The 13355-nt window shown below is 54.1% G+C and overlaps 1 protein-coding gene across 7 annotated transcripts; it reads left to right on the top strand.

Moving 5' to 3' along the window:
• Nucleotides 1–1044: 1044 nt before the first annotated feature.
• Nucleotides 1045–12831, top strand: CDK16 (cyclin dependent kinase 16). Of its 7 annotated transcripts, none has more exons than XM_030934037.1 (17): nucleotides 1303–1549; nucleotides 5114–5195; nucleotides 6402–6609; nucleotides 7231–7364; nucleotides 7464–7589; nucleotides 7680–7736; nucleotides 7834–7948; nucleotides 8607–8701; nucleotides 8799–8861; nucleotides 9113–9236; nucleotides 9420–9540; nucleotides 9649–9746; nucleotides 9829–9934; nucleotides 10016–10058; nucleotides 10212–10302; nucleotides 11400–11477; nucleotides 11562–12831. In XM_030934037.1, the coding sequence occupies exons 1-17, from the start codon at nucleotides 1497–1499 to the stop codon at nucleotides 11597–11599; spliced, it is 1632 nt and encodes a 543-aa protein (XP_030789897.1). In that variant the 5' UTR covers nucleotides 1303–1496; the 3' UTR covers nucleotides 11600–12831. The 7 variants fall into 7 exon arrangements, with proteins under 7 accessions (XP_030789899.1, XP_030789897.1, XP_030789898.1 ...); XM_030934040.1 differs by lacking the exon at nucleotides 1303–1549 and adding an exon at nucleotides 1563–1990; XM_030934041.1 differs by lacking the exon at nucleotides 1303–1549 and adding an exon at nucleotides 1563–1990 and having other exon boundaries at nucleotides 5114–5233.
• Nucleotides 12832–13355: the final 524 nt, after the last annotated feature.

Genomic DNA, 13355 nt, shown 5'->3' with positions numbered 1-13355 from the left:
GAGATGACTTTGAAGCAAGCACCTGGAAGAAGTGAGAGAATGAGGCACGTGGATGTGGGGCAGGAGCATTCCAGGCAAAGGGAACCACAGCAAATGCAAAACCCCTGAGGCTGGATTGTGCCCGTTTCACTCAGAAACAGCTAGAAAGAGCACTAGTATGGTGGCAGTGAGTCAGGGGAAGAAGAGGAAGAGATGAGGTCAGAGAAGTGATGGACCTATTCTAGGCCAAGGGGAGGACTTTTGGCCTTGTCAAATGTTTTCACTCCCATCATGGCTCGGGAAATCTTCACTAATACAAACCTTACTGAAAATCCTAACTGGTGTGACCAAGGCTGCCCTAAAGGGAAGCCCAGAAGAGGCGGGAGGCTGCTTTGGAACAGGATAGTGTAAGGATGTGCCAGAAGGCCTGCTGGAGGTTGCAGCCCTTTGAGCGGGACTTCGGGATAGTGTGGTTTTCCAAGCAGAAGGAAGTGAGGTCGACCTGGTAGTGCTTGTCACACAACAGGCGCCCAATAAATAAAATGGAAATAAAACCGCGGAGTGTTCTACTTGTGTTGACTGACATCAAAACAAAACAAAAAACCCGCAGAGTGAGGGAAGGCACGGGCGGGGCTGTGGCGGGCAAGAGAGGTGGCAGGAAAATCCAACGCACGGCCGCCTATGCAAATACTCGTGTGAGGCAGAAAAGAGGCTCCGCCCGGCTCGAAGTTTCAAGCATGCGCAGTAGCGGCTCCTGCACCTCTAAGGATCCGCCTTTTTCCTCCTTTCTCAGCCTCGGTTCCACCCCGGGAGGCCCGCTGTATGAGATGGAGGGCGGGCTAAAGGCGGGACGAGACCCGATTGAGCGCAATTTTGTCCAATCACCTTGCGGAATATTCGGCCTATAGCTAAGGAGAAGCTCGGAACAAAAAAAAGACCCCACCCCCACTGACGGTGAAAACCTATGAAACCCGGGCAGAGGCGTGTGGAGTTGGGTAGAGAGCGAAATCACGCCTCTTCAGTCAGCCACGCCCTTTATTCTTGCTCGGCCTCGCCACAGAGAGCAAATCCGATTGGCTGGGCGACAACCTCAAAGGGCGGGGCTACACACGTTCACTATGGGAATAAGGTAGCGGTGGGGGGGGGGCAGTTGGGCGGGGATACGCTGCCCTAGGTAAGGTGGTAAAGGCCAATAACTCTTCAGGCTGCCTCTCCTCAAAAAGTCATCTTCTCGCGAACCTTTACAATGCCTTCCTCCCCAGGCACTTCAAGGGACTAGAACGGAGTGCTTCATTTCTCTTTTTCCTCCTTGTAAAAGTCCCGTTTGCCACCATGGGGATGTACCAAGTGAGACCGAGTAGGGGGAGCCAGTGGTGATGGACGCGCCAGGTTACTGGCCGCTGCTCACCTAGGCGCTAGCAAACTTCTGCCAAGATCGGAACTGAGTACTAAACAGCCTCCACACTTCTCCCTGGTGCCGTCCCCGGCCTGGCGCCGCATCCCTCTGTGGGCTCGCGATGGCCGCGTCCCCTCCCGCTGCGGACGGGTCCTTTGGTACAGGCAGTCCGAGGTGAGTCCCCTCCTTTCCACTTCACCCTTCCGAGCGCCTGCGTGCGCATGCGCGGAGCGCGGCGCGCGCGGCGGTTGGGCCGTTGGCTGTTCGGCCCTGGGATCCGCCGCCACTCCGCGATCAGCCGGCTCTGAGCCGCGAGCCGCCGTGAGCACTCGGATTCGAGCCGGCGCCAACGAGCCCGGGGGCATCGCCCGCAGCGGCCAAGCTCATGGCCGGCTGAGCGGGACGCCGCCTCCGCCTCAGCCACCGCCGCCGCCGCCGCCTCCTCCTCCTCAGCCGGCGGCGGCCCGGGCCCAGCAACCATGGCTGAAGACTACTGGGACGGGCGCCTGCGGCGAACAGGAGGAGAAGGAGGTCGCGCGGCCTCATCCCGGGCCGCCGCCCCAGGCGCCACCGCGCCGGCCCCGCGGCTCTGAGGTTGCTCGCGCGCCCCCGCCGGTGAGCGCGTCCCCGAGGCGTGGGGGCTGCCCCTCCTCCTTCAGAACCCACCCCGGGCGGTGCCCAGGGGTCTGGGCTGCCGGGCTGGCAGGTGCCCCCACCCCCGGCGAATTTCCCAGAATGCACCGGGGCGGGGGTCATTTGGGGCCTCCCTGACCTTGGCCCCGCCCTGGGCCCGTCCTGGGAGCTGGGGTGGGAAGTGCTGTGGGTGCTAATGGGGGTCAAAGGACCAAAGGGTGTGGAAATGGGTGACAATGGGGTGAAAGACTTGGGGGGGGTTGCTAATGGGGGTCGGAGCATGTGGCAGTAAGCCTCATGCCAATAAGCCGTGCAAGGTTCAAGGCCCCGTGTGTGCTTGTGGAAGGAGGGCGGGGTGCGGAGCGGGTGAGGGACCCGAGGGTGTATAACGGGGAGTGTCGAGGAAGTTCCAAGACATGCTCATAGGGGTTATGTCCGCGGAGAGGCCCGGTGTGTGTTCATGGGGGACAGGGTGGCACAGGTACCAGAACGTGTGCTGATGGGGTCAGGGCTCTGAGGCCTGGCGTGTGGCAGAGAGGCCCGGGATGCTGTTAATGCTGCGTGTCTGTCCCTGGGGCCTGCGGTGTGTGAGAATGCAGTGTGTGCTTTTGGAGGGCAGGTAGTTGAAGGACTCGAGTGAGGCGTGTGTGCCAGTGGGGGTCATGGCTGTAGAGTGTATGCCTGTGGCCTCGAAGGTCTAGGTAGTTTGGGACCCAGTATATGCTAATGAGGGCAGAATGGAGGAAGGACTGGGGAAGACCTGAGCCTGGCCTAAGGGAGATGAGAATTGTGTGTCTACCTGGGCCCGGGAAGGGGTGGTGGGGAAGGAAGTGTTTTAGCACCGTCAGAGGCTCAGTGGACGAAGAGTCAAGGTGATGTGAGGTGTGAGTGTGTCCATGGACACGGAATGTGAGTCTCGAGGGCACACTAGGAAGGAGCAGGGTAATATAAGAAGTTCTGGTGGTTGCTAATGTGGGTTTAGAGCCATAGAGGCTCTTCAATGTGTGCCATTGGGAGAGTCAGCTGTGTAAAGTCTGGAATATGCTAATAAGCATCAGAACCTTGCAAAGATTGTGCCCTTGTGTCCGCGGAGGACCGGAGTATGTTGAGGTTCCAGGGGGTGCTACTTGGGAGTAGTGCTGCAGAGGGGATCTAGTGTGTAATAAGGGGGATCAGGGCTTTCATGAAGGGATCTAAGTGTGAACCAACAGGGATTATATCTGTGGAGGGGTCGGAGCAGAGAGCAATAGAGGACAGGAATGTGTGATGATCTCGGTGTGCTAAAGTGGATTACAGCTAGGGAGGGCTGAAGTGTGTGCTAATGGGAGTCAGGGCTGAATGGAGACCTGTGTGCACTAATGAGGGTCAGGCCATGGTAGAACAGTGTGTTCTTGTGTCCCTGGGGAATAGGGCTGAGTAAGGGTTCAGAGTGTACTAACGGGGAGGCAGGACTGTGTGAGGCCCAGCGTGTGCTAATAGAAATCAGGCCTGAGTAAAGACTCAGTTTGTGCTGACCGAGGGGACAGGACAGTGGAAGGACTGGAATGTGTGTTAAGATGGTCATAGCTGTGAAGGGGCCTGAGTGTGGGTAACACCGGCTAGAGATCTTTCTGTAAGGTTCACTTTATGTTAACAGCATTCAGAGCAGCATGAAGAAGGTCCAGTGAGTGCTAACGTGGGTCAGCTATAGAGTACCCCAAGTACATGTTAATAGAGGTCAGAATCATGTAAGGGGAACAATATGTTAATGAGGGGAGTCAGTGCTATGGAGAAGGTAACAAGAAGCTAGGCCAGGGAGGGGCCCAAGAATGTGGTGGCAAGAGTTACTTAGAGGAGGCTGAGTGTGTGCTGACAGAGTTCAGGGCGGTATGTTATGTGTTAGGGCTTTGAATGCTGATGGTATATGAGATAATAGCAGGTAAGATGTAGTGAGGCCTCCTTGAGGGTGTAGCGTGTATTAATGGGGATCAGGACATAGAGTGCGATGACCAGGTCCTTAGTGGTTGGTGTGGTTAGTATCCTTGAGTATGAGAGTAGTCTGAGGATGGGTGTATGTCTTTGGGGATCAGGAAGAGTCAGGCAGGACATGTGCCCTTTTTGGGGTAAAGTTTTATGTCCAATTTCTTGCTCCCTCCTTCACTTTTTTGAACTCTAAAAAGCTCAGTCAACTGAAATGATATTTAAAAGTTTCCTTGAGTATAAATGTTCAATTATCTCTGTTCACAGGGGCTTGCCTGAGCCCCCCCCCCCATCCCTCTTTCTGGGAGTGTCATGTGATATACAGATTTTACACCCCATCTTCCTAAAATCCCAAGAAACTGAACTCCAGAGCATGTCCAGCCCTTGGGGTTTCCAGTTAGAGGTCATGGACCCATGGCTCCTCCTGGCTCCCTCCCCATCCTCCATTCAGCCCTACTTCCAGTCTCCCCCAGCCCCTCCCCTACTCCCTGTCGCAACATGCAAAGCAACTGGGTATCTGTGCCATATGGGGACACAAGGTTGTCTTTGGGAGCTGGCCATGCTTTACCTTCCTCGCCTTAGGCCCAGTATTCAGCCTCCCAGGTCAGGATGTTTTGTCATCATCCTGGGTTCTCCATGGATGGACCTCATCCTGTATCTGAGGTGTTTCTGCTAGGGTGGCCCCTACCCCTCCTGGGGATAGTGAGTTCAGCCAGGTGGGGGTGGGAACTGCTGGAGGAAGCACCTGATTTCAAGGTAGCAGATGACCCATTTCTCTCCTCAAATCCAGCCCCAGTCTCATCCTCGACCTCCTATCTAGCTCTACTTCCCTTGGGCCCGGGGCCATCTTAGGCCCTGCTGTGAGTCCAGATGGTTCCTGGGCCAGGTCTTTCCCCCTCCTTGCTGGCCCAGAGCCCAAGAGGAAGCAGAAGACGGCTGGCCTAAGCCTTTTGGTGGCCCCGTTCCCTTCAGCAATCCATCTAGGTCATCTTCCTGTCGATGCCAGCATCCCTGGGCTACCTTGTTTAGGGTTGTTCAATGAATAGCAGGGAATCATCACCTCAGCAGAGGTTGGTCCTAGGCCCTCAGCCCCCCGATTCACTTATTTCTGCCATAAGCACTTTTTGAGCATCTACTCTGTGTCAGTCACTATTCCAGGTCCTCAGGATATAGCCGTGACCTAAACACAGAAATCTACCCTGGCGGAGCTGCTCTTCTAGTTGTGGCGGTGAGGAGATAGACAGTAAAGACTAAAGAAACCAATAAGTAGGTGGTGTCATTTCTGAGGAGGTAATGAGTGCTGGGGGGATAACTGGCAAGGTAAGGGAGCTCGGGATGGTTGAGATTTTAAATAGGGTTATTCATGGAGGCCTCATGAAAAGGTGACTTTTGAGCAATGGCCTGAAGGGAGAGGGGAGTGAGCCATTTCGAAATTTAGGGGAAGGGTGTTCCAAGGTACCAGGAACAGCCAGTGTGAAGGCCCTGAGGTGGGATTCTGCTGGGTGTGGTTGCAGAGCAGCAAGTAGGAATGGTGGTGGGGCGGTTGGGGGGGTGGGGGGTGGGCAGAGAGGTAAGAGGGCCAAATGAGGTAAAGAAAGACCTGTGGGCCACATTGAGGACTGGGGCGTGTATTTGGGGTGATGGGAAATGTAGTACATTCTTGAGTAGAGGAGAAACGTGACCTGGCTTGTAAAAGTCTAAATTGGACCCTAGGGGTCCTAACCTGATCAAACCTTTCTGGCAGTCTTGAGAACAGCTGGTATACACTGAGACCCCCCCACACACAATCCCACCCAGTGGGTGGGTCTGGGCAGGACACCCTGACACACACTCCCCCCCCCCCCCCACCCACCTGGGTAGATGAATGGGATGATGCAGTGGTTGTCATGACGATGAGTGCTAGAGAAGTCAGGAGGAGGGTCCCTGTGGCCACAGGGAATAATCTGCCTTGGCCTTTGAGGGTGGTGCCAGGGGAACTATGCCACTCTATGGGCGTGCTCGAGGCCATGTCACCCATCCTTCAATTCTCGGCACACGCCCTGGCCGACCCATGGCTGGGCCCATCACTGCAGCTGTACCTGAGAAGATCTGCTGTGGAGCCTTCTGCTCCTGCAGTGGGGCTTTTCCCCTAGAGGCCAACAATCCATCGTTTGGGCCCTTGCCCTCAATCAGCCACCTAAATCTGAGAGCTCAGGTGGGCTACTTAGGAGCAGGGTCCCAGTGGAGCTGGCTGTGTGGGTGGGCAGGTACTTACAAAGATCCCGGTCCATGTTGGGTTTCCAGAAATCCTGAGTGGCTCTGGGGTCCATATTGGTTGAGTGAGCACTGACAAGTTCATGTCAGTGCCCCCTGCTAGACTGTGGGCTTTAGGGGACCCATGGTGATCAAGCAAATGTTAATATGAGACCCATTTCCATCCTTGTCCCTTGTTCAGATCGCCATGGATCGGATGAAGAAGATCAAACGGCAGCTGTCAATGACACTCCGAGGTGGCCGAGGCATAGACAAGACCAATGGTGCCCCTGAGCAGATAGGCCTGGATGAGAGTGGTGGTGGTGGCGGCAGTGACCCTGGAGAGGCCCCCACACGTGCTGCTCCTGGGGAACTTCGTTCTGCACGGGGCCCACTCAGCTCTGCACCAGGTGGGTCCACTGGCTACCCCCTCTCCCATATGACCCCAGGCTGCTTCCCAGGTGTTGCCTCGTGGCCACATTCCTCATTTTCCTCTCAATTTTCTGCCCTTTCTCTGCCCCCCATGTGCTGTCTTCTCCGCCTTCCCTCCCATCTTCTCTCAACACCCTCGGTCTATCTGTCCATCTGCACTCCTCTCCTTGCCTTTCTGCCCAGGCCCCGTTGTAGGGGGGCAGAGGGTGCCTTGCCTGTCACAGTTGCCCCAAGGCTCCCTCTGCCCTTCTGCCCTCTGTGATGGCCTCCTCAGGCCTCTGGTACCTGCCTGCCCTGGGCCTGCCTTCCCAGGACCCTTGGCTTCCCCTGCCACCACCTAGCTACCAGTTCTGAGCTCAGCTTTCCCTTGGAAGGAAGGGCTCCACCAGGTGACTTTTGCCTCCCCACCCCCCAGTTGAACCTGTCCTAGATGTACCTGAGCTTTCCTGGGCCCTATCACCCTCTCCCCGAGGGATTCCAGGTTTCCTCTGGGGGCCATGTGCACACATGTGTGATGATGGAATATGTCTCATGGGGGAGGGGTTGTCCTGTGGTTTCTGACCCCACCTGGCCTGCCCTACCCCTCTCCCTGCCACCAGAGATTGTGCACGAGGACTTGAAGATGGGGTCTGATGGGGAGAGTGACCAGGCTTCAGCCACTTCCTCGGATGAGGTGCAGTCTCCAGTGAGAGTGCGCATGCGCAACCATCCCCCACGCAAGATCTCCACTGAGGTGCTTGACCCAGTCTGGATGGTGGAGGAGCTGGAAAAGGGGGTTGGACCTGGGGAGGTGGAACTCATGATCCTGTTTCTCTCTCGCCTTACCTGCTAGGACATCAACAAGCGCCTATCACTACCAGCTGACATCCGGCTGCCTGAGGGCTACCTGGAGAAGCTGACCCTCAATAGCCCCATCTTTGACAAGCCCCTCAGCCGCCGCCTCCGTCGTGTCAGCCTAGTAAGCACCTTCTGTTCCTGTCCTCTCCTTTTTCTCCTCCTCTCCCAGACCCTTCTGAACTTGCTTCAGCCTGCCTCATTTGTCCCACAGTCTGAGATTGGCTTTGGGAAACTGGAGACCTACATTAAGCTGGACAAGCTGGGCGAGGTGAGAGGCAGCTAGGAGGCCCATGGTGGGGATAAAGGTCAGTGGGAACTCCTGGAATCTCATAGCACCTCTCCTGTCACACTTCCTCACATTCCAGGGTACCTATGCCACCGTCTACAAAGGCAAAAGCAAGCTCACAGACAACCTTGTGGCACTCAAGGAGATCAGACTGGAACATGAAGAGGGGGCACCCTGCACTGCCATCCGGGAAGGTACACACCCCCATCCCATCTGCCCCAGGCTTCCCCAACTCACCCCTGGTGCACACACTCCATAATGAGAACAAAGACTCTGGGACCCCCTGCAAAACACTCTGGCTTTCATGGGAATGCCTGTCACGCACATACCCAGGTAATAATCAGGGTAACCAGGAATCTGTTCCCATTTGGATAAAAGGTGGATGAATTGCAAACCAGGGTTTGGTTCCGAGAACACCCCTGAAAGTGTTCACCAATTTATTTACTGTAACAATTTCTAGTCAGAATATCACATGGAATGAATTTGAATTGCACTGAAATTGAGTGTGCAAATTCAATTTCACATGATGCTGCAGGCCTGTGTACTGAGGGTTGGAGCCAGGCCCCTTCCCAGAAACCAAAAACAGGTTGTGAAAATCTAGTGTCACATGAGCCTGGGGCTGCAATCCCAGGTTCTTGCTCCATATTCTCCTCTGAGTCTTACTTTCCACATCTGCAACATGGAGACACAACTTGCATGAGGTGGGTTAGAGCTGGTGGCTCCGAGGCATTACCCTGAACTGTCTGGAGAAAGAAAGAAAACCTGGGCTTGTCCTTTTCTAGTCCTTGTCCTCACCTCTGTCCTGAGGGTAGGACCCTGACTCTTCCCGTCCCACTCCCATGCTTCCTGCAGTGTCCCTGCTCAAGGACCTCAAACACGCCAACATCGTTACGCTACATGACATTATCCACACGGAGAAGTCCCTCACCCTTGTCTTTGAGTACCTGGTAAGGTTGGGTGGCACTGGGTCCTGGGGGAGGTGGGGAGAAGGCCAGGAGCCGTAGGAGGTAACCCTCATTCTTGTACCACCTCTTCTTTCCTCAGGACAAGGACCTGAAGCAGTACCTGGATGACTGTGGGAACATCATCAACATGCACAATGTGAAAGTGGGTGTGGGGCAGGCAGCAGGGGCACAAGGGGGCCCCCACTCACCCACTCCAACCCACAAATCTCCCAGAAATGGACTTTTCCCTTTGGCTTTTTTTGCTAGGAGCCCTTGGAGGGCACTGGGACCCTGTCCTCTATCGTGTGACAAGGCTCTGGGCCTGGTGTCTGTGTTTGGGAGGGGAGCAGTGCCTGCTGGGGGTCGGGCTAGTGGATAGTCTTTGATCTCTGCCTGCCATTCCTGGGTCCCCAGCTGTTCCTGTTCCAGCTGCTCCGTGGCCTGGCCTACTGCCACCGGCAGAAGGTGCTACACCGAGACCTCAAGCCCCAGAACCTGCTCATCAACGAGAGGGGAGAGCTCAAGCTGGCTGACTTTGGTACCACTGGCCTCCCCCTTCTTCTCATTGGCTCACCAGCCTCCTACTTTCCCATGACCACTTAGTCTCACTTCCCTTCAGCCTTCCCAGATTTTGCCTAGGACACCCTCAGTCTCAACTGCACTCTCCCCCAGACTTTGCCCATGATCCCCTCACTCTAGCTGTCCTTTGTCTGATTTCCAGGCCTGGCCCGAGCCAAGTCAATCCCAACAAAGACATACTCCAATGAGGTGGTAACACTGTGGTACCGGCCCCCTGACATCCTGCTCGGGTCCACGGACTACTCCACTCAGATTGACATGTGGTAAGGACAGGTGGAAGTGTGGCAGGGGCCACGTGGTATAGGGGGTGGCTTGGTCATAACAGCCACCCAGTCAGCTGCCTCTCTATTCACTGTGCCCTCCCTGCCCAGGGGTGTGGGCTGCATCTTCTATGAGATGGCCACAGGCCGGCCCCTCTTCCCGGGCTCCACGGTGGAGGAACAGCTACACTTCATCTTCCGCATCTTAGGTGAGGAGGCATGGGCCCTAGACGCTGTGGAGACACAGAGAGGACCTGTGAGATGCTTGGGGTAACTCCTCTTCCCTACTAGGAACCCCAACTGAGGAGACGTGGCCAGGCATCCTGTCCAATGAGGAGTTCAAGACATACAACTACCCCAAGTACCGAGCCGAGGCCCTTTTGAGCCACGCACCCCGGTGAGGCTGGTGGGTGGGTGGACGTTAGGGGCCAGAGTGTCCAAACTCATTTTAAAGCAGGTCTCTTTGTCCTTGTGGCAGACTTGATAGCGACGGGGCCGACCTCCTCACCAAGCTGTTGCAGGTGAGACCACCTTGGGTCAGCCTTGGGGGTATGGGATTCCAGGTGTGGGGAAACAGGGACCCCCGCCTCAAACCAGGGGCAGGGTCTGAGGTGGGCAGAGAGACCTACTCATTGAAGATAATCAATACTATCCCCCACCCCACCCCCACTCAGTTTGAGGGTCGAAATCGGATCTCCGCAGAAGATGCCATGAAACATCCATTCTTCCTCAGTTTGGGGGAGCGGATCCACAAACTTCCTGACAGTGAGTGGAGCTGGGGAATGAACCGGCCAGTGTGGGGACTGGGAAGCAGAACTGCTGGGGCCAGCTGGCGGGTTGTGTAGGATTCTGGCTATGCTACTCTAAGTGGGGGGGGTGCATCTTGTTCACAGGTGTGATGGGTTGTATTTGTTATGAAAACATTTTTTAGTTTTCAGTTCCTTTTACCTTTCATGAAAAATTTAAAACATACATAAAAATATATGCAATAGCATTTTACCTTTTTTAAAGTAGACATTTCCTTACATGCGCTAAAAAATGCACAAATCGTAAGTATACTATACAATGAATTTTCATAAATGAAACGTATCCTTGTAACTAGCACAAAAGTCAAGAAACAGAATGTTAAAAGCTCCCCACCCCCAGCTCCCTTGCATCTCCTTCAGTTATTCCCAGCCCCTCCCCAAAGGGTGACCACTGTTTTGACCTCTAACAGCAAGGATAAGTTTTTTTCTGTCCTTGTACTTTATAGAAATAGAATCACATGTGATGTTCTCTTTTTCTATCTGACTTTTAAAAACTTTTTAATATGGATATTTTCAAATATATGTATTTATATATTAGTCAAAATAATATGATGAGTCCCTAAGTACTCCAATAAGTCATCAATTCACGGTCAATCTGGTTTTATCTGTATTCTCTCTGATTATTTTGAATCACATCCAATCTCAGACATCATAGCATTCATCCCTAAATAATTTCAGCATATACCTATAAAAGATTTTTTTTCAAACATTATTATCAAACCTACAAAAAACATTTGCTCACTTTCCCTATCTCCCCACTGGATTAATACATAAAGCAAACCCCAAACACCACCCATCACCTAGACTTAACCGGTGGTAACTGCAATACCGTAATCCACTTGACAAAATTAATAATAATTTCTTTGTGTCATGTAATAGTCCATATTTTATCTTCCCTGGTTGTAGCTGGTTTGTGTATGGAATTGTTTGACAGATGAAGATCAAGCCTCTCAGAGAAGGGGCAGCGTTTTCTAATTCTTCCAGTGGGGTCATATGGGGCTGGTCCTGAATGACCTCATGGGTCATCCCCCACTTCTATGTCTCCCCCATCTGTAGCTACTTCCATATTTGCACTAAAGGAGATTCAGCTACAAAAGGAGGCCAGCCTTCGGTCTTCGTCGATGCCTGACTCAGGTAGGTAAGCCCCTTGTCTTCCTCCCCACCCCACCCACCTACCTGCTTACCACCAACAGCCATCTGCTCTGCTTTCCCCTACAGGCAGGCCAGCTTTCCGCGTGGTGGACACCGAATTCTAAGCCACAGACTGAGGCCCCAGCAGGCAGCGGCTGGAGGGATGCCACACCCCTCACAGGGCAGCCCCCAACTACATCTTCCCTGCTTACTCTGCCTACCTGCCTGAGCCATGTTCACCTGCCCACTTGTCCCTTGCTGCCTGTCCAAACACCCGACCATTGGCCTGTCAACCCACCCATTGGCCTGTCTGCTGGGTGCTAACAAAGCTCTCATCACTCCTTCACTTGGTCTGTCTGTCTGTCTGTCTCTATCTTGGTAGTTGCCGGTGGACAGCATGGCCGTGCCAGCCTCCCACACTGAGGCCAGGCCTACCCCTCATCATACCATCCCCCAGGACCACTACCCCACGGCCAGCCAGGGGTCCAGAGCTAGCTCAGGCTGGGAATCTCGACTCAGACAAGATGGTGACAATGCCTTGAGTCTGAGGCATCCCCTGCCTGCTTTCCTCCCTGCCCCACCTGCCTCATATTGTGTGGGCCTTTTTTGGTTTGTTTCATTCATTGTTTTTTTTTTTAATTATTTTAAATGAGGTTTTCATTTTTTTAAATGCAATATCTCTGTATACAGATTGCCTGGGCCCCACCCCCTGCGTGTGGCCCTCCCACAGTATTTTGTGCAATGAAGCCCTGCTCCCAGCCTTTCAGAGACAGGGACACAGCCCCTATTTGGAACCCTGATCATCACCAGACCCTGGGATCGGCTATGGGAAAGCATGCCACGGCCACTCGCCTTCCTACCCCTGCCTGCCATCCCTAGCTGCAGGAGGATCTGGGGACTACCAGAGACTCTGGGAAATGGACAAGGTGGGGGGCCCCACTCTTTCTCTCCTGCAGTCCCATAGCTGGGGCCTCCTTCCTTCTCAGGGTCTCCCCAGCTCAGCCCTCTTGCTCCCATCCCACTCGGTGCTGTTGGGTAGGGGCCCTGCCAGGAACTGACCAGCTCAGCAAGGAGCCATAGTGTGCATATGTGCACAAGCAGGGTTGGGGGAGGGGGTTGTGGGGGGTTGTGCCCAGGTGTTGCCCTCTATCTCCTGGGGAGGGTGAGGCAGGGCAGGGACAGTCTCCAGGGTCAGTCCCTAGATGGGTGGTTACCTCCCCTTCCTCCACCCTAAGCCCTGGGGCCCTGAAATGGGGTGGGAGGGCAGGGGTGGGAGCCCTCCTAGTGGGTTTGGGGGGTTGGGTTCCTGAATGCACCATAATCGCTGTATGAAATATTAAAAAGTCTAAAGTGAAAAGCCTGCTTGCAAATCCCTGTAGGGGTAGAGGGTGGCCAAGCTGGGGTGATTACTGGGACCTTGGAGAATTCATACCTGATCACCACTGTCTAGGAAAACACTGGGAGTGGACCAGGGACACGTCACAACTATGAAAAAGGCATCTGAGGTATTGCACATGTAACAGTAGAACATGGAATTGAAGCAGGTAGGGCAGGCTGAATGGTGTTGATGGGCTGAGAAGCAGAAAGGGGAGTTAGATTTGCCCAGGAATGTGAGAAAGAGGGTGGAGACAGGGGAGTGGAGAGATGATGTTTGAAAGACACTGGAAGGCCCAATAGAACCATGGATGGGAAGATGAGGCAAAGGCCCAGTATGACCACCACAGCATCTGACTAGGAAACCATGAAGAGGAGGGAATCTTGACGGTAAAGGGTAGATTGTGGACCACTGAGTAGGTAGAGAAATCCTTAACCTGGAAATTTCAATTATTAGTGTCCAGGAAGTAACAGAAACCATGGGCATGGGTGAGAGAGTTTGCAAGA

The sequence above is a fragment of the Rhinopithecus roxellana genome, chromosome 7 (genome assembly GCF_007565055.1).
Source record: "Rhinopithecus roxellana isolate Shanxi Qingling chromosome 7, ASM756505v1, whole genome shotgun sequence".
NCBI classification, from domain to species: Eukaryota; Metazoa; Chordata; class Mammalia; order Primates; family Cercopithecidae; genus Rhinopithecus; species Rhinopithecus roxellana.
Note: the sequence above shows the minus strand (reverse complement) of the source record. Positions and strands in the feature narration are given on the sequence as shown.